The sequence below is a fragment of the Balaenoptera borealis genome (genome assembly GCF_965194805.1).
Source record: "Balaenoptera borealis genome assembly, chromosome: 16".
Lineage (NCBI taxonomy): Eukaryota > Metazoa > Chordata > Mammalia > Artiodactyla > Balaenopteridae > Balaenoptera > Balaenoptera borealis.
Window position 1 is genome coordinate 55315840 of NC_138872.1, and position 18772 is coordinate 55334611.

At 46.1% G+C, this 18772-nt stretch overlaps 1 protein-coding gene across 23 annotated transcripts in view; it reads left to right on the plus strand.

The window, feature by feature from the left end:
• RBFOX1 (RNA binding fox-1 homolog 1) overlaps positions 1-18772 on the plus strand; it is a 2204510-nt gene that overhangs the window by 963025 nt on the left and 1222713 nt on the right. For all 23 annotated transcript variants that reach the window (XR_014236073.1, XR_014236074.1, XM_082362282.1 and 20 more), the window contains one exon: positions 16623-16685. Coding sequence is in view for 20 of the 23 variants with exons in the window: in XM_082362255.1 (XP_082218381.1) it covers positions 16623-16685 (63 nt within the window). In the remaining 3 variants the exon portion in view is untranslated. The remainder of the gene's footprint in view (positions 1-16622; positions 16686-18772) is intronic.

The following is an 18772-nucleotide window of genomic DNA, read 5'->3' on the forward strand; positions in this document are numbered from 1 at the left end:
AAAGGAGGGTCAGGCTGACTACTAACAACACAAAGAAGAAAATGCAAGTGCCTGAAGCATTTGACATCCCCAGGGACCCATCTGAGGGGGTTGATCATTTTCTCTTTTTCCGTTTCAGTGTGTCTTTTTTTTTAGGAGATGATAAACTAATTAACATCGTTCTTAAGTGGCTTCAATTAACAAGGCAGATCTAAAGACTCTAAATACATTAATTCATTTATTCCTCAAAACAGTCTTCTTGAGATGAGTGGTATTACTACGATTCCCATATTACAGATGGAGACCTTGAGGCTCAGAGAAGTTGAGTAACGTGCCCCAAGTCACAAAGCCAGCCAATGGTGAGGCAGAAATAAAAGGCCGGATAAAGTGGTTTCAGAGACTGCATTTTCCAGTAGCTCCCTGAGCCTCTATCTCCATCCTCTCACTTCCAGCCCCTTCTGTACTGCGTGGCCAGTTATTCTCCTAAAAATACAGGTCAGAATATGTCCTACTCTTCCTCTGACATCCTTCATGGATCCTTCATGACTACCAGTTGAAGCCTAAACTCATTTATTCACAGTGGCCTAGAGCCTGACCTTTGGGGTCTGATGGGTTTCATTTAAGGGCACAGCTCCCCTTTTTATCACTCAGGTGTCTTTCGTAACTCTCTGAGCTCGGTTTCCTCAGCTGTGAAGCTGGTGTTAGAAGCTCCTACTTCACAGATTTTTTGGGGAGACTCCGCCCTCTGTTAGTCTATGTAAAGCATTAGGCACAGTGCCTGGCACGTAATAAGTGTTCCTTACATTGGTGCTGTTATTAGGTACATCCAGTGAAGCCTCCTCCATCTGGCCTCATCTTTCCAGGATCACTCCCCTCACTAACCTTCCCACATGCATTCTGGCTCCTGAAGATCGCTCAGGATCCCCCCCAGGACACCGTGGTGTGCCGTGCCATTCCTCCACCTGGGTAGCCAAACGCTCTCTTTAAACCGCAGTCTTTCCAATTCTTCAGGCTCCCCTTGTCTGACCGCAGAATAAACAAAACCTAATTATTCTCCGTGAGTCATCTCAGTTGTCACTTTCCTGTGTACGTTTCCTCCACCACCACCCCCCGAGTCAGAACATGTCCCTCCACCCTTGCTCTGCTTGGAGCCTGGTTTTGCTGTTGCTTTCTATCAGCTATTATTAATGTGAGCTCGTTTAGAAAATGGAGCATCTCATTCATCTCCGAATCCCGAACTGTACCTGGCCCCATGCTTTGATGGTTTTCACAAAGCGGGAGCTCAGCAAATGCCGAACGGATTAATGAGTGGATGCACACATTCAAATGGATAAAAATAACTTACATTATGTTCCCTTTAAAAACATTTACTTCCTCTGAATTGTCACTGAAAAAATCCTTGAGGATTAGAAATAGAAGCTGGAAACTTTTGGAATGTAGATTTTTTTTTCCCTTTTGCTTCTTCAAGTTGGAGACTTAAGATGCCTACATATTTTAAATCTGAAGGAAATTCTGCTCACCCAGACTCTAAAGCCATGTGGAATTACCAGGAGTTTCGTATGTATGAATGCTGTATTTTGATGGCTGTCACATGATCTAGAAGAATATGGACCATGGGTGGAAATTAAGTGAACCATTTTTTCCTGGCTGGGGGTTTGCTTTAGGATTAAGGACTATTTTCTTTTCTTTTCTAAAAAAAATTATTTATTTATTTATTTATTTATGGCTGTGTTGGGTCTTCGTTTCTGTGCGAGGGCTTTCTCTAGTTGCAGCGAGCGGGGGCCACTCTTCATCGCGGTGCGCGGGCCTCTCACTATCGCGGCCTCTCTTGTTGCGGAGCACAGGCTCCAGGCGCGCAGGCTCAGTAGTTGTGGCTCACGGGCCTAGTCGCTCCGCGGCATGTGGGATCTTCCCAGACCAGGGCTCGAACCCGTGTTCCCTGCATTGGCAGGCAGACTTTCAACCACTGCGCCACCAGGGAAGTCCCAAGGACTATTTTCTTACTAAGTGATACAGACCTTATTAAAGCAAGTACCTTTCTTAATATGATCCTTTTCTAATTTTTGTGAAAGGTTGAAGCATTTTAGGGTAAGTTGGAGCATTCTCCGTGAAGTGAGTAAAAGTAACTCATGACTGTTGTTGTGAAGATTCGTCAATAAGAAAATATTACAGAGAAAGTTTAGAAGAGGGTCTGGAACTTATAGTAAATGGTCTATAAATGCTCCATCTGAGCCCAGAACATGAGGCTTCACATAATAGAAGTTGCTCACGTTTATCAAAGTGGTACATGCGTGCGAGCATTTTGTGAAGTGTTTTACAGGCATTATTTCCTCCAGTCTTCAGGCAAGCCCTCTGGTGCAGGTGCTGCTCACCACGCGCCAGAGGAAGATGCTGAGGTTCAGAGTGGTCCGTAAATGTCCCAGCGTCAGACACAGAGGAAAACGAGAACCCAAGTTTTGCTTACTTTACGTCTTGAGTTCTTGCCATTAAATGTTATTTTCTCTCATGACAAAAATCAGAGAAGGAAATATTTTTGTCTTGAATATTTTGTCCTATATTTCTTGCGGCTGAGTCTACAATATTTATCACTTACTTGAAATCATGCTGTAAAGAAAACATCACCCAAAACAAATTTGGATGAGGTCTCACATTAAACACATAACTTTAGACGATGACCTGATGTGGCCCTTGGAACATTTACCAAACTTTTCACGACTTCGGTCTGGTTTTATGACATCCCCTTTTCCCTCATGGAGATGTTGAGTGCTGTATTGATCCACCTTTCTGCCTGGCTATTTTTCCTTCATTTCATTGTCTTTGTTTTTCTGGAACATTGTGCCACGTGGCTTGGTGGTGTTTGCCTCTGCTAATCCCAAACTCCCACTCCATCCCTCTCCCACCCCCCTCCCCCTTGGGAACCAAAAGTCTGTTCTCTAAAGACTTACATACACTTGTAGGGTGTCTTTGCTGATGCACTCATTCATTTTCCTTCTCATGAGAATGCACGTGAACCAGATCATCTGGAGAAATTAAAAGAGCAATTAAAATCATGAAGTTCCGGGCCTTCCCTGGTGGCGCAGTGGTTGAGAATCTGCCTGCCAATGCAGGGGACACGGGTTCGAGCCCTGGTCTGGGAGGATCCCACATGCCGCGGAGCAACTAGGCCCGTGAGCCACAATTACTGAGCCTGCGCGTCTGGAGCCTGTGCTCCGCAACAAGAGAGGCCGCAATAGCGAGAGGCCCGCGCACCGCGATGAAGAGTGGCCCCCGCTTGCCGCAACTGGAGAAAGCCCTCGCACAGAAACGAAGACCCAACACAGCCATGAATAAATAAATAAATTTTAAAAAATCATGAAGGTCCAAACCCTTTCTTTTGCAAATGAGGAAACTGAGGCTCAGAGTTTAAGTAAACTAATCAAGGCCAAACAGCTAGTTAATAGCAAGGATGGGATTAAAACCCTGTTAGTGACTACTTTAGGAAACAATTTTTTTAAGCCTTGTGTTTTTCAGAATACCAAATTTAGGAGGGATTTTTAGATGGAAAGAAGGTAGCAGTGCATCTTTGAAAAGTACTCTCAGCACTAGAAAAAAAATAAATTGGGGCTTCCCTGATGGCGCAGTGGTTGGGAATCTGCCTGCCAATGCAGAGGACACGGGTTCAAGCCCTGGTCTGGGAGGATCCCACATGCCGCGGAGCGACTAGGCCCGTGAGCCACAACTACTGAGCCTGCGTGTCTGGAGCCTGTGCTCCGCAACAAGAGAGGCCGCGATAGTGAGAGGCCCGTGCACCGCGATGAAGAGTGGCCCCCGCTTGCCGCGACTGGAGAAAGCCCTCGCACAGAAACGAAGACCCAACACGGCCAAAAATAAATAAATAAAAATTTAAAAAAAAAAAAAAAAGAAAAAAAATAAATTAACAGTATTATCAGCAAAGGCATGTGATGTATTTTACATAGAGGTCTCTCCCAGACTTGGGAGCAGACCCTGCCACAGTGATTCTGTTGGGATCTGATGCTTACGGTTCTTATACATAAAGATAACTGCACCAAGCTTGCCTTGATAGTTTTACTCTTTCCCTGAGATTACATTCTTGAGATGATGAGACCAGCTTGAATTTTCAGTGTCGTTGTGAGACCTTTCTTAGGTTGAAATGAATTCTCGTAAGCTGATTATCTCTCTGAAGAGAATACGATGTCCACATTTCGCAGCCTAGTTCCTATCATGTTAGTGCCATTTTTATTCTGCGACATCTACCCTGGTCTGAATTAAATAAGGTAATAAGGCACTCTGGAGTCCAACACATATTAAATAGAATTTTTTTTTTAAATTGAGACTTACAGAGAAGAGGATGGATTTTCTTTATGGTACATTTTCTTGCTTCAGGTTGAAGTACGTGCTTTTCTTTTATAGAGCAGTGAGTTATGAAGCTCAAAAATAAAGTGTTCTCAGTGGTGTAAATAAAGGAGTCATCTGAGCAAATATATCACACGATGTACTAAGGGTTTTTTCCTTACCTTTTGTTTTGGTTTCGGTTTTTTGGTCTCTTTTCCCCCCTTCTCCACGACAGGCTGGTTTATGCTATGGTTAGGGTTGTGTATTGTTGACACATTAATCTTGATAATAGAAATGGAAAGCTACTTTTCATTGAGAAACAGATTCAAAATAAAAGGTGATTAATGAACAAAAGTGTCATGCATCCCCAATGACGTGCTTCGTACCCCGGCTCTGTAATCTGTTTGTATCTCAGCCTCTTGTGAGCTTTCTGATTCCTACATCCTTTCTCCATTTTACCTCAATGGTTCGATGATCCACCCCACCGCCAACCTACCAGGTGTCTTGGAAGGAGGCCCATTCGAATCATGGGAGGATCTTTCTCGTGGTGCCATATGTCTGATGGGGCTCCAAAGGCTGGGGAGCCGTGGTTGCCGTTCAGGGGGAGAGACTGCTACTTAGAATCACCGTGTCTGAGAGGCCTCCCTTTGTAAGCCCTTTGCTTGTACCTGCACAATCTCTCTCTCCAATGACAAACATCAACAGAATTACTGAGAGGACGGATAGTAACCAGTGTGGATTGGTGGGGCGGGCGGTCCCTTGTGCTGAAGCTCCTTCTGCGAGTGAGAGCTGATCGTGGCATCCTGGCCCATCTAAGCTCCTCTCTCGTAAAAGCGTATCACCATCTCTGTGACATCACCCACCCCCCCCGCCCCCCGCCCAGGTCCTGAGCCATCACCAGCAAGCGACGTTTGCTTGGAATGGGGAACATTCTCTCTGAGAGCAAATACAGCATCATTGCCATTCAGATCAGGGTTCAAGTTCTAATTTGTCCATGGGAACTTGCACAGATTCTTAAGCTCTCTGAGTATCACACTTCATCTGAGAATTAGAAATAATGATGCCCACAGTGGAGGGATGTCATGGGAATGCAGTGGGACGCGGCGTGCAGATGGCTCACCGCAGCGCGTGGCACAGAGGGGGCGCTGGATACTTCTTCTCCTCCTCCTCCTCTTTCCTATTATTATTATTACTGTTCTCCTGTTATTATTATTGTCTTCATATACATTCACATACATACGTCTCTATTTGTCTCAAATCGATATTTACTGAGTTTCTTTAAGTTACAATATTTTACATCACTTTACTTCTTTAAGATCATCTTCAGCTTGGGAGGAGAACTTGAGTATGATTACAGTAGGTACAGCTCTTTGAACGCCCCGTGTAATTACCCTCTAAACCCTTTGCCTATGTTATCTCATTCAATCATTGAAAGAATCTGCAAAGAGTCATTGTCATTTCCACCTTATCCATGAGGGAACTGAGGCCCAGAAATGTAAAGTAATTTACTCAAGGTCACACAGCTAGGAAGTGCTGAAGCCGGGATTTATACCCAGGTGGGGAAGACTCTCAACGTCAAAACCCTTCCTTCATGCATACACTGGTCTCTTCAAATGTTGTCATGGGTCCTCTAGTGACCCGTCAGAAGCTGGATATGGGATCTGTGGGGAAATTGGGCTTAAAGAAAGAGCTTTCAGTGATGTGATGGGTTAGTGAAGAACCCCTGGGTCTCAGATGGAGACCCTTGCAATGCCAGAGGAGAACGTGATTTCATTCTAGAATTATTCACTCATTCATTGATCCATCCCACAGATATTTCATGAGCACCAGTTTTGGTCCAGACCCTGTGTTAGGTGCAGAGCATTCAGTAGGGGACAAAACCCTCCGTGTCTGAGTCCTTGTGGAGTATTCAGTGGAGCAGGAAAAGCAGATGCTGATCAAATGGTTATGTTTTGCTGTGTGAGTTATAAGTGACGATAAGGGAGCCGGTCCTAGATCTGCTGCAGAGACAGATGGAGGAGGCTTTGCTAAGGAAGCGATATTTGAGCTGAGAGTTGAAACCACACAGGGTAGAAACCACAAGGAGATGGTCTCCTTTCTCTCTGAGCCCTGCTCCTGGAGCCTGGAGAGTTGCAGGTGACACTGAGCCGTCTCTCTAATCAGTTTTCATGCCTTTGAAGTAGCAGAGTTTTCTGTATCAAATTTCTGCAGACGTTGGTCCTCTCTCTCCACTTCCAGTCTTTTATGTGTGAGGTTTGGTGGTTTGTACGTGGATGAGATCCTTCGGTCTCCTTAATACCGAGTATGTACCAGGCCAGCTCCAGACACTGATGGATTTGGGTAAACTCAGTTCATGTGAACTCGTGAACATTTGCTGAGAAGCCTCATTCCTCTTCGGGGAATGAACTCACTGGCTGTTGGTGCTGTGATGGGAAGGAACATTTTTGTCTCGCAGACAATTTTGTGCGATGCCAATAATCAGCTTGCAGTCCCCACCCATTTCTGCTGGTCTTTTATCATTCAGCCTGAGTCTGTCTGCAGGAATTGAAAATCATTCCTGTCTCTGGTTTACTTTGCCCATCCTCCCCTCCAGCACCTCTAAGAAACCTCGTGGCCCACAGTCCCCTTTAAAGGGTGGAAATGTGGAATTCTCTAGGTTCATGGTAGGAAGCTGCTTCACGAAGCTGATGGTCACACTTTTTCTCCTCCTGCTAGAAATGAGCCTCAAGGCCCTGCTAAAAAAGCCATACTGGGCAATTTCTCTACTTTTAAAAAAATGATAGGTATACCAAATATTGGTTAAAAGTGTGAATTTTACAGCCACACAGAACTGGATTTGGATCGTGGCTTTGCTGATTACTAGCGGTAAGACCTGGGGCAATTTCTTTCAGATTCTTAAGTGTCAGGTTCATCATCATAAAAAGGGAAATAATGGATGTTGTGCCCGGGAGGGGGGTATTGTAAGTAAAATGCCTGGTAAGTGGTAAATGCTTAGTACTGGATAATGATCATAGCAGTATTACTATTTATTATTATTATTCACATATTTATTTATTTAGATCTTTGTGAACGTGTATGTGAATCTGTGTAAGCTTCTATATCAAGGGTGGCAATCTTTCTCTATAAAGGGCCAAGTAGTAAATATTTTGGGGTCTGTGAGTCAAAGAGTCTGTCACGACTAGTCAATTCTCTTACAGCGTGAACACAGCCATGGGTAATACACAGATAAAGGAGCATGGTTGTATCCCAATAAAACTTTATTTACAAAAACAGGCCACGTGTTGGATGAGACCCACGGTCCATCTGGTCCACAGGGCAAGCTTCATTGGCACAGTTGCCTGGTCTTGCACAGCCTGCCTGTGTGGTCCTGAATAGGTCTCGCCCAGATCACTCAGTCACCAAAACATGAGCCGTAAGCGACAGAAACCCACCCACCATAGGCTCGGCCAAAGGGGCACTTTCTCAGGAAGGCACCCCAGTATCTCGGGCTCATCCTCAGTGTAGGATGTTCAGCGAGGCATCAGCAGTGAAGGCAGGGAGACACAAAGGTTGTCTGGAACCCAGGTGGCGAGTGGCGAGCTCTGGGTGGGTCCCTCTGCCCCTCTGTGCACCGGCTCCCTTCTCCCTGCTTTCCAAGAGTGGGCTTGCCCTGCTGTGCCGTCTCCTCGTCCCCCATAACTTCTCCCAAAAGGTGCCCTGGCCCTCAGTCTGTGTCGCCATCCAAGTGCCGTGTCCATGAGCTGACAGCAGCATGTTGCCCTCACGTCCAAGTTGTAAAATCCTAAGATAAGGGTCCTAGTGCCCATCCCAGAGTCAGGCCTTGCCCTCTTCCAAACATCTGTCCAGGGAGAAAGAAGGTGAGTAGGAGCGAGACGAGACACCCCCATTCCTGGGCAGGTGCCCTTCTTAGAAAAAGGGATGTGGGTGCAGAGACACAGCAAAACAGCCCGCTCTTCCTTACTCCTAAACAAACCTTTGCTCAATAACGCCTCTAAGTGACGCTGTTTTGACTCCGCACCGTATTTCAACTGCCTATTCTGGGCCTGGCCACAGGGCCGGCTCCTCTCTGCTTACCCAGGAAGAACCTGGTGATATTTCCCTGATGAAAGCACATACCTCTTTCCCTCACTCTACACCCAGAAAGTTTTAATTTTATAGAGATTGAAATAATCAGGTCTCATGTGTGTATTTCCTTTCACAGAGTTGCTATCGCATGCTTTGAATGCAATGTCCTGTCTTATGTACTTGGTGGAAGAAAAATAATATAAATACACCTTGAAATTTCCCTAGAGTTCAGCTTCCCTGTTTCATACCGAGTCTAGCTAAAGTTTGGAGCAGAATAAAAAGCGCCTCGTTGCCTTACGCCCTGTTATCTCTGGCGGGTTCAAATACAGTTTCTCCAAGAAGGCTGTGGTACCTTTGCTCTTTCTGGCCTTGATTCTGAGAGTCTGAGGATTTCTTTGGAGTACACACAGAAGCATCTTTTTGACAGACAGTGCAAATTAAAAGATCCTGTGCGGCCCAGGAACTGGGGACCCACACGTGCCCCTTGGGTTTTCATTTACGGTTAGGCAGTGCAGACACAATTATTGCTGACAGGGAAGCAGAGGCTGGTGGCAGAGTGCATGTGACAGGAGGCTCATGCCAGCCCATAATTGGGAGGATTATTTTTAATCAGAACATACCCTACAGCCCAAACATTAGAAATCTCCTGTAATGCCAAGACAGGAAATTAAACACACCAACAATAAGCCTCAAAGCGGGGTGGCGTATGGGGTGTAATATCGTTAGTCTCCCGAAGGTCCCTGGAGCTTTAGGGGGAAGTTTGCTTCCCTGGGGAGGGAGACCGGGAAGCATCTTCCCACGGAGCAGCCACCGATACTGTACCTGAGCCCTAACTGGACAGGGTGAGTGCAGCCAAATTAAATGCAGCAGGCAGACTAATTGATGCTTATTGCATTTAAACAGTATGACAAGTCAAATATAAGCCTTGGAGCAGCAGCTACAATTGTATTTCATCAGTAAGGGAAGAACCCATTGGTTCTTTAGTTTGGGAAATCTTAAATGACACCTACTGTGTGCCAGCTGCTGTGTTGGCCAGTGGTCTACCTGGGCTCTGCTGTCAGAGTCACCTGGATAATCTTACTTACTTGGCAAAATTTTGCAAAGCATGTTTCGACTTTGTTTATTGGAAGGACTGTTGTTGAACAAGTAGGCATCATTGTTGGGCGTCTGGCATGATGAACATGTATTGACTAGCCATGCCAGGTAGTTATATTGTGTAATCCTCACACCAGCACTCCAAGGAGCAGGGCATTATTATCCCCATTCGATAGGTAAGAGAACAGAGGCTCAGAGAGGTCAAGCAGCTTGCCCAAAATTACATTGCTAAATGAGCGGGAGAACTGATTTCGAACCCGAGTCTGTGTCCCAAATGGCTGTAGTACCATCATTCATGAATAAGATAAAGTATGGCCTGGGGCTGTAAAGTGCTGATGATACAATGGAGAGGACAGATAAAGCCCCTGATGTCTGCGAGCCATGAGTGCTCAGAGGTACCGGTGGAATTCTGAGAGCAGGGAGGTGGGAGCTCTTCGCTGTGCTTGGCAAGGGCGCCCCGAGGATGTGAAGACTAGGTGCCTGTTCCCCAGGCAGACGAAAAGAGAACGGACTCCCAGGCAAGGGAACCAGCCAGGGCAAAGCCTGGTGAGGTTGGAGGATTCCATTTTAGTTTAGAACTATTGGCTGTTGGCCTTTGTTCTTGTTCAGCTCAGTCACTTACATTCAACAAAGGTGAGAGGGGAAGAACAGGACCTTTGGGGGAATACTCAACACAGAGAGAGACCAGGCATCGGATGTGGGAACGGGGTAAGAAGCAGGAAGAGATGGTGCGGGACAATCAGCTCAAAGAGTGTCCCACGCCGGCCTTGCTGCGTGGGTGCTCATGCATGACCGCAGTGGGAGATGGTGCTTTAACCCACGGCACCCCTTAGGAAACAAACCACAAGTTCACAGTAAAATGATGCATTGGTCTTGAGTCTGGAGCTCAGGTGCTTAGATCCTGCAGCGAATCCAGGGACACGGCAAATCATTTGCATGGCCGAGCATGGCTGGGCAGATCACCACGGCAGTGGCGGCCAGTGGTCAGCAGCCTCATGTCATATGGCTGAGAGTCACTGGATTCCCTTGGGGAGGGTCACCGTTTCCACCCTAAGGAAGCTGCCGTGCACTTCCCATTCTGGCCCGCTTGCCTCCCATCCCGGGAGTGACTGGCGCCTGCCCCTCCACGCTCCACCATTGCCAGATCGCCCATTATTAAGCCCCTATGGTACCAGCTGCGTTACTCTGTGCTGATGCGGCTTCAGGGCCCCTTTAAGAACTGTTAAGCTCCAGACACCCGAATAAGGTCAGGGGCCGCTGAGAAGCTTGGAGAGAGCGCACGTGGTCATGATCACCGATGCGGTCAAGATACAGCGGGCGTATTTGAAGGCAGAGCTGGTGGAGAAGCCCCCCAGCTGGGGGAGATGCCACCCTTTGAGACACGTGACTCTTTTGTTGGCAAGTAACAGAGACCCACTCAAAATAGCTCAAAAAACGGGGACATTCATTACACAGCCCAGAAGTGAGTCTCAGCCGTGAGAGTCGGGAGGTGCGGTCAGTACCAGGAGGGTCAGGCATCCTGAGCAGCTAAGTCATCCACCAACGAGGCACCCCCACGCCCACCCAGAGCCCCCTGCCTCGGGGCCCCTCCACTCTTGCCTGTTTGCCTCTCTTCTCTGTTCTTCCTGCCCCAGAGCTTGGCCACTTCCGTTCTTGCTCAGTACATGGCAGGGAACGGTGACCCCACAGTAAGTGAGTTCTCAGTTCTGGGAGCCGGCGGAAACTTCTCAGCGCTGTGCAAATTCCTGGAAGAAAACTGAACTTGGATCAGGTGACATTTCATCCGTACTCAACACCGCCCTAAGGGAACCAGGGTCGGGTACCTCAGACCTGATTTCTGGACTGAGCTAGGCGGAGATGAGGTGGGCAAGGGAAATAGCTCTTAGAGAAGCTGGTAGTCACTGGAAGTGTGTCTAAAGTTAGCGACAGGGTGAGGAAGCCTGCGTCCCTCTCTCTTCCCCGACTTCCTCCCTCCCTCCCTCCCTCCCTCCCTTCCTTCCTTCCTTCCTCTCTTCCTCTCTTCTCTCCGTCTCCCTCACTCACTTTCATCCTTCCTTCAGCAAGTACTATCACACGCCTTCCATATCCACTGCAGTGTGGTCAGAGGTAGAGTTAAAACGGTGAGCAGACACACGTGGTCCCTGCCCTCATGGAGCCGACATGCTGTTGACACAGGCAGACTTGAATTAGAGCATTTTCAGCTGACTGTGAAGTGACAGCTGTGAGATGCACTATGAAGGAAAGACAGTGGGCTCGTGAGACCGCGTGGCCGAGGTTTCCATGAGGAAGTAACGATGAGAGCTAATGGGGTGTTAAGAGCATCCCAGGTCAAAGACACAGCACACGAAGCATCCCTGTGGCTGGTGGGGAGTGAGGTGTGACCCAGAACTGGCAGGTCCCTGGGGCTGGTGACACAAGGGGTCTGGAGGAAGGGTGTGCCTGCTCACTAACTAACAAACAAGGCTGAGGCTGTGGCCGGGAGCACACCATGTGGGGCATCCGCCTGTGTCCCCCACCGGTGTGAGCTTTGTCCTCAATGGAGTGGGCAGCCATCCACCTAGGGCTGAAACCATCAAGTGACGTGGGTGCATTCATAGCTTGGAAAGATTGCTCTGCCTGCTCCGTGGGGGGCTGAGGGGGCAAGTGTGGAGAGAGGAGATCTCAGCAGCTCCTCTTGGTCACCCGTGTGCGGAATCCATGAAGCAGCGCGTGGCCGAGTCTATGGACGTAGAAACGTTGCAGTAGCCAGCCCTGTTGAGAGAGTCCGAGTTAGAAGCTTAAACTACACACTGCCTGCCCAGGGGTCATCAACTTCAGCATCCTGGAAGTAATTGGTTCGCTGTTCTGTGCATCCATTTGGATGGAGTGCCGAGGTGACGGCAGCTAATGCACGGAGTGAGCAGCTCTGCCTGACTTTGTTGCGACGTCCTTTCTGTTCCCTTCACTCGCAGCTCTGTAGCTGGTGCATAGTCTCAGTGCCATGAAAATTCCATCCAATTTCACTGGGACCCAAGATTCTCCCTGGTCACAGATTGCTCTTTAGGTAGTTTGTGAGAGTAATTACAAACTCAGGACAATCTTAGTTTTGTTTTGTTTTATTTTAAGTGACATCACTGCTTTGGAACTCTAGATCCTTAGATTTTCCTTGTCGTCTGGTGCCATTGCTAATGACCATTTCTATTCTCACCTTGTAACAATAGTTCTCAGCCTTTGTTTTTATAAAACAATCCACCTAAAGGATTTGACAGATTCTTATTAGTGTAAAGGATGGGGGGGTATAAAATTCATTTCAACTGCAGGTTGGATTAAAAACAGATCCAAAGGTGTGGGCATGAAGCTGACATGGATGTGAAATTAATCTTACCACCTGCATGCCAAGTAGGGGAGCACCATAGAAGGCCATGATGTGCAGAGGAAACGTCTTTCTGGAGTAAAGTTCAGTGCCCTTCCTTGGTGCTGTAGCACTTTGGGTCAGTGAGCTTCCTAGGCTGTCCAGTGTGGTGAGCAGCTGCTAAGAGGCTGGGCACTGTGCCAGGCGGCAAGGCTACTGGGTTGGCTAAAACACTGTCCTTGCCCTCCAGGAGTCCACAGCCTGGACAGGCCAAGGCTGCAGTGGGTTAGAGAGAGTGTATGATTCTTGTTCAGATAGAGGAATGTGCAAAAGGCCATGGGACACCTGGAAAAAAAATCAGTCCAGCTGGATGGGTCAATGAAAGTTACAGAGAGAAATTTACATTTGGGTGGACCTTGAAGAATGAGTTCAAATTGGGCCAGGAGATGGGCAGCTCTGGAAGGAAGATGTGGCCAAAGGGCTGGAGGTGTATAGTGCTACGTGTCTTTCAAAGTAGTTCAATTTAGCTGGATCTTCAATGTGAGTGAGTGTCTTAGGGGATGGAGGAAACAACTGGAGAAGAGGAGGGGCAGGGGTTAAGAAGGTTGAACTTGATCGTAGGACCTATAATAAGTATATCTATGGATATATGATCAGCCTACCTAGGATCTACTACTACTACTATTTCTATTATTAGGGCACAGATAATTCTCCAGCTGAGGCATACTATGAATTTATAGAAGATAACCATATAGTTTGATTGTTCCTTTCCTAACTGTCCTAACTCTTCTTTCCACTTCTTCTGGTTGCATTCTTCTTATCATTAAGATCTCAGCCCCACTGCCACTTCCTTGGCAAGGCCTCCCCCAGCATCCCTGACCAAGATCTGTCTTCCCCACTAGACTGTAGGCATCAGGAGGACAGTGTTAGGCATTAAAAAAGACTTAATAAATAATAATAAAATTTTAAACGGCATCGAGTTTGTACCAGGCACAATGCTAAGTGCCTTACAAATATTAACTTTAAAAAAAAAATAAATTTATTTATTTATTTTTTTGGGCTGTGTTGGGTCTTTGTTGCTGTGCATGGGCTTTCTCTACTTGTGGTGAGCAGGGGCTACTCTTTGTTGTGGTGCATGGGCATCTCACTGTTGTGGCCTCTCTTGTTGTGGAGCACAGGCTCTAGGTGTGCGGGCCTCAGTAGTTGTGGCACGCGGGCTCAGTAGCTGTGGCTCACGGGCTCTAGAGCGCAGGCTCATTAGTTGTGGCGCATGGGCTTAGTGGCTCCACAACATGTGGGATCGTCCCGGGCCAGGGATCAAACCCATGTCCCCTGCGTTGGCAGGCGGATTCTTAACCACTGCACCACCAGGGAAGCCCCCAAATATTAACTTTTAATACTCACCTCTATCCATTGAGGTAGGTACTATGTTTATTCCCATTTTACTGAGACAGAGAAAGGTTAAGTGTCTTATCTGTGGTCACAAAGCTAGTAAGTAGCGGAGATGTGGATGGATGGAAGGAAGGAAGGATGGATGGATTGAATGAAGGAAAGAAGGATGGAAGGGTGGTTGGATGGATGGATGTGTCACTGAACCAAACTTTGGTCCATTCTCCCACTCACAGTAAAGCCAATCTACTGACACTAGGCTGTGGTGAAGGGAAATACTACATTCACTGTGGGCACCAGACAAGGAGGGCAGCTAATGCTCAAAAAACCCTAACTCCCCTTATGGATTTCAGGGAAGAGTTTTTAAGGGCAAGATGAGGGAGGGAAGTCACAGGGTGTGTGATCAGCTTATGCACAATTCTCTGATTGGTTGACGTTGAGGTAACAGGGTGGTGTCACAGGGGTTAACATTATCAATTCTCAGGCTCCAGCAGGTCTGGGGGTTACATACTCATGGTCATCATGTAGTTAACTTTGTCCATTTGTTGGGGGTTTTAGTACCTGTAAAACAACTCTCGAATGGGCATCAGATACTATTATCTAGGTACTTCAGGGAGGAACTAAAGATTCTGTGACTGCCATATGATTGATTTACTGTTTAAATTGTTTCTAGTTCTCCTGGCCCAACTCTACTTTTGTCCCAACATGTTCACAACCTTTCAAACATTAATTCTTAAGCCAAGCTTTTGTGACTCAGGGGAGACCTGGAAGACTAGAGCTTTTCTACAAACAAGAATGAGGCCGAGGACATGGTGGGGGTCTATCCTGGGAAGGCCCCATAGGGTCCTGCTTGGTTACAGATGGATAAGCACTATTACCACCATCCTCAAGCTTCATAGCTGTCTATACCCTCAGGCCTCTCCAGCCACTGGTCTCTCTCTTTCCAGTATTTTGGAACCTCTTGATGTTATCAGTTATTCTAATTTATCAACACCAGTGCTAGTGAAGTTTTAAAAAAATGTGAAGTTTAAAAAAAATGGTTCATATTAGAAAGGGGAAGAGTATTTTTTAAACATATATCTGCCAATAATGTTTATAATTGAGCTCTGAAACTTGTGAATTGCATTGAGTCTGGGTATAAGTTATATCCCTACTTTACAGGAGTAATTGAAAGGGCACTGGATCAGGATTCTAGAACACTGAAAACCAGTCCCACCTCTGCTACTTAAGTTTCTTCCAGAGAGGGAGCAAGTCAGGGCCAACTCTCTTTGGTGCAAAGTGCTGTATACATCTTTCAGATTTATTAGTAAATCTTTTTTAAAAATTAATTAATTTATTTATTTATTTTTGGCTGCATTGGGTCTTTGTTGCTGTGTGCGGGCTTTCTGTAGTTGTGGCGAGTGGGGGCTACTCTTCCTTGTGGTGCACGGGCTTCTCATTGCGGTGGCTTCTCTTGTTGCGAAGCACGGGCTCTAGGCACATGGGCTTCAGTAGTTGTGGCTCACAGGCTCTAGAGCACAGGCTCAGTAGTTGTGGCGCACGGGCTTAGTTGCTCCACGGCATGTGGGATCGTCCTGGACCAGGGCTTGAACCTGTGTCCCCTGCCTTGGCAGGCAGATTTTTAACCACTGCACCACCAGGGGAGATCCCTCTATTAGTAAATCTTGATTTTTCTGGTTGAAGATGACCTTTCCCCCTACTCACTGAGTTATATGATATTATAATGGCCATTTGCAGCTCAGGTGATATTTGGTTTATTTAAATATTAATAAAAATGAATCTTCCTCCCTCTGATTGGGTGACAATAACCATGTTTATAAAATTTATTATTGATGGGACACCTTATATCACAATTTTATTCATTGCAAAATGAAGTCACTTGGAACCTTAGCTATCACGGGATTGAGCATTACAGAATCTTCGAGTTCTAGAATTGAAGGGAAATTTAGAGTTGGTTTCATTCTGCCTAACTCAGTTCAGGAGATTCCACAATAATATCTCTGAAAGATCAACCTCCCATCTTTCCTTGAACACATCCTGTGACAAAGGGCTCACTGTGTAAGACAAGAGTATAGCAGAATGGTTCTAAACTTGGTGCCCAACTGCCCAGGTTCAAATCCAGGCTCCCCTACCTGTATGCATACTTTGTTCAACTTACTTGAGCTGTGCGAGTCTCAGTTTCCTCTTCTGAAGTAGAGAAAATAGTAACGCCTTCCTAATTGGAGTGTGAAAGCATGCTATGAAAATATATTTGAAGATTTGCTGTTAATCATTTTCATCATCATCATCACCATTGTCATTGTTAAATTTACCATATAATCAAGCACTTATTTTAGAGGTTAACCAGATATTACTATGACAAGAAAAGATACAGACACAATTCAAGGATACATTCCTCAATACTAAAGTCTTCCCTTCTCTTACTCCCTAGGAAACTGCTCAAAGAACTCATGCAAGTGGAACTTACAGCTTCCTTGATCAGACTCAACATTCAGTAAGTGCTACCGCTTTTGGAAGGTCATTACAGAATTCCATCCATTGCTTTGATCCTGTTTGTGATGAAAAGCCTCTTCTGCAGGCCTGGGGTTCCCACAAACACTTTGCTGCCTGCCTGTGTCTTTCTTTTTGGCCCCACTGAGTTGGATTCAGAGATGAGAAGAGGCTTTGCTAGGTAGAACCCGGGAAAAGAATAGAGAAAATGTCTGAGAGTGTGGATGGGTTAAACCTACCATTACTGCCTGGGGGTTAAATTAAATGTGCTTTTGTTTTCTTTTTGTTCCCTAAATTTTTCTCATCAGGAGACATTGTCCCACTCTCCCAGTCACAGGACCCTGCAAAGTCAAAAGAAATGGCAACAATCAGAGGAGTTAGTGAGACCATATATTTCTTGAAGCATTTAAGAACAGTTCAGTTTGCTCTTTCTGAGCCAGAATACATTACTCCTATATAGAAATTACTGCAAAAAAGAAATTCTGTACTTTAAGATGCTGGGGTACATTTTGGAAATTTCATTTGTTTTTAGCAAGTAAGCACTTTCCACCGTCTGCCTGTCTTATTGGACGCAAGGACTTTATTTTTGGTGAAGCTAGCAGTATTTTGTCCAATTTCTCCAACTCTTATTTTTTCTGATACACCAGCATTTGAGGTAGTGGTGACACTGCATCTCATAAAGTCTCTGCCATCAGCTCTCCTCTGCAGGAGTTCTGCTGGCGAGCAGCTTGTTTTGGGAAGAAATCTATAATATTGTAACCATAAATATCAAAATTTAAAAAGGCTAACTTAAGGAAATATTTAGTTTTTTCCAAGATGTAGCTTCCTTCATAGGTTTCAGAATTTCTTAACATATTCTACTTCTGAGAGTGGTGGTGACTAATTTGACACATCAAATATCATAAAGGGGCAGGTAGAATTGGAGGCTGTGGGACTCCAGGCCTGGGAGAGGCTGATCAAAGGGAATTCTTTCACCCTCAGTGGTATTGCAAGACTCCCCTTATTGCTGTGGCATTTGCATATGCGAAGGGAGCTGGGAAGGAGGAGGAGACGGAAAGAAATAAAAAGATGGTGTATTCGCCGCTCAGCACATCAGAATGACTTCCTGTAACCCTGATCAGTTAAAGCCTGTATCACAGAGGAGATTAGACCCACAGCTTTTGTTCCCAATAAGAAAGGAAACTTCATGTCTAATTCCCTACATGCCACATCTATCCGTTAATGCCTTTGAATTTCAGGCTACAGCATTTCTTGAAAACTGGGGGATTTTGTAAGCGAAACAAGGAGGGGGCTGTTCGGCATGCAGTCTGTTCAGATCTATGTGGTGTGAAGTTAAATATGCATGTTGCTTTAGCTGTTCCTGCTTCCAGTAGTTTCCTTCTCCTGGATGCCTCGCTGGTGCTGGAGCAGACGGGGGAGGGGTAGAGGGAGGAAGGTTTTGAGGGTGGGTTTTCTGATGATCTGTGATCCTCCCACCTTTCTCTTTACCTTCTCGACATGCTACAAGTTACTCCTTCTCAGGAAGAAACCCATGTTCCCTTCCTAGATTGGAGCTGATGTTTCTAACCTAGGGGAGGCTCTAGTCCCTGAGATAATTAGTACAGTGTTGTAAGGAACTCATGTTAATTTGTCTTTGGATATGGCATTTCCATATCTAGAACTGCAGTTGGGAGAGAAAAAAATTATTAATTTGCTGCTCCAAACCAGTGTGCAGATATCTGATAATTTTTTTGAAAAATTAAAAAGGAAGAAATGGAGCACCTCCTCGCTGGGGATATTTAGAGCCGTTGCCCAGTCTCTGTGCCTAAGAGATCCCCATGCTTTCCTGTGATCATAGCTTCTCTAGCACAGAGAATCAACTCCCAGGGCCAGCAAGTCACTTCCCCTAGAACATAGATGGAGTTCTGGGAGGTTGCTTGGTTACCAGGAAAGCAGATGATCTGACGTCTACGTTGGGCTACGTGCCTGGTCCTTGTGTCCTCTTCACCAGTCACATGTGTGGTACCTCGTGGGGGTCAGGAAACTGCTCCAGCCCCTCATGGGATTTGATGGGGAGCAATGACTTTGCAGTTGGAATTTGCTCAGATCTAA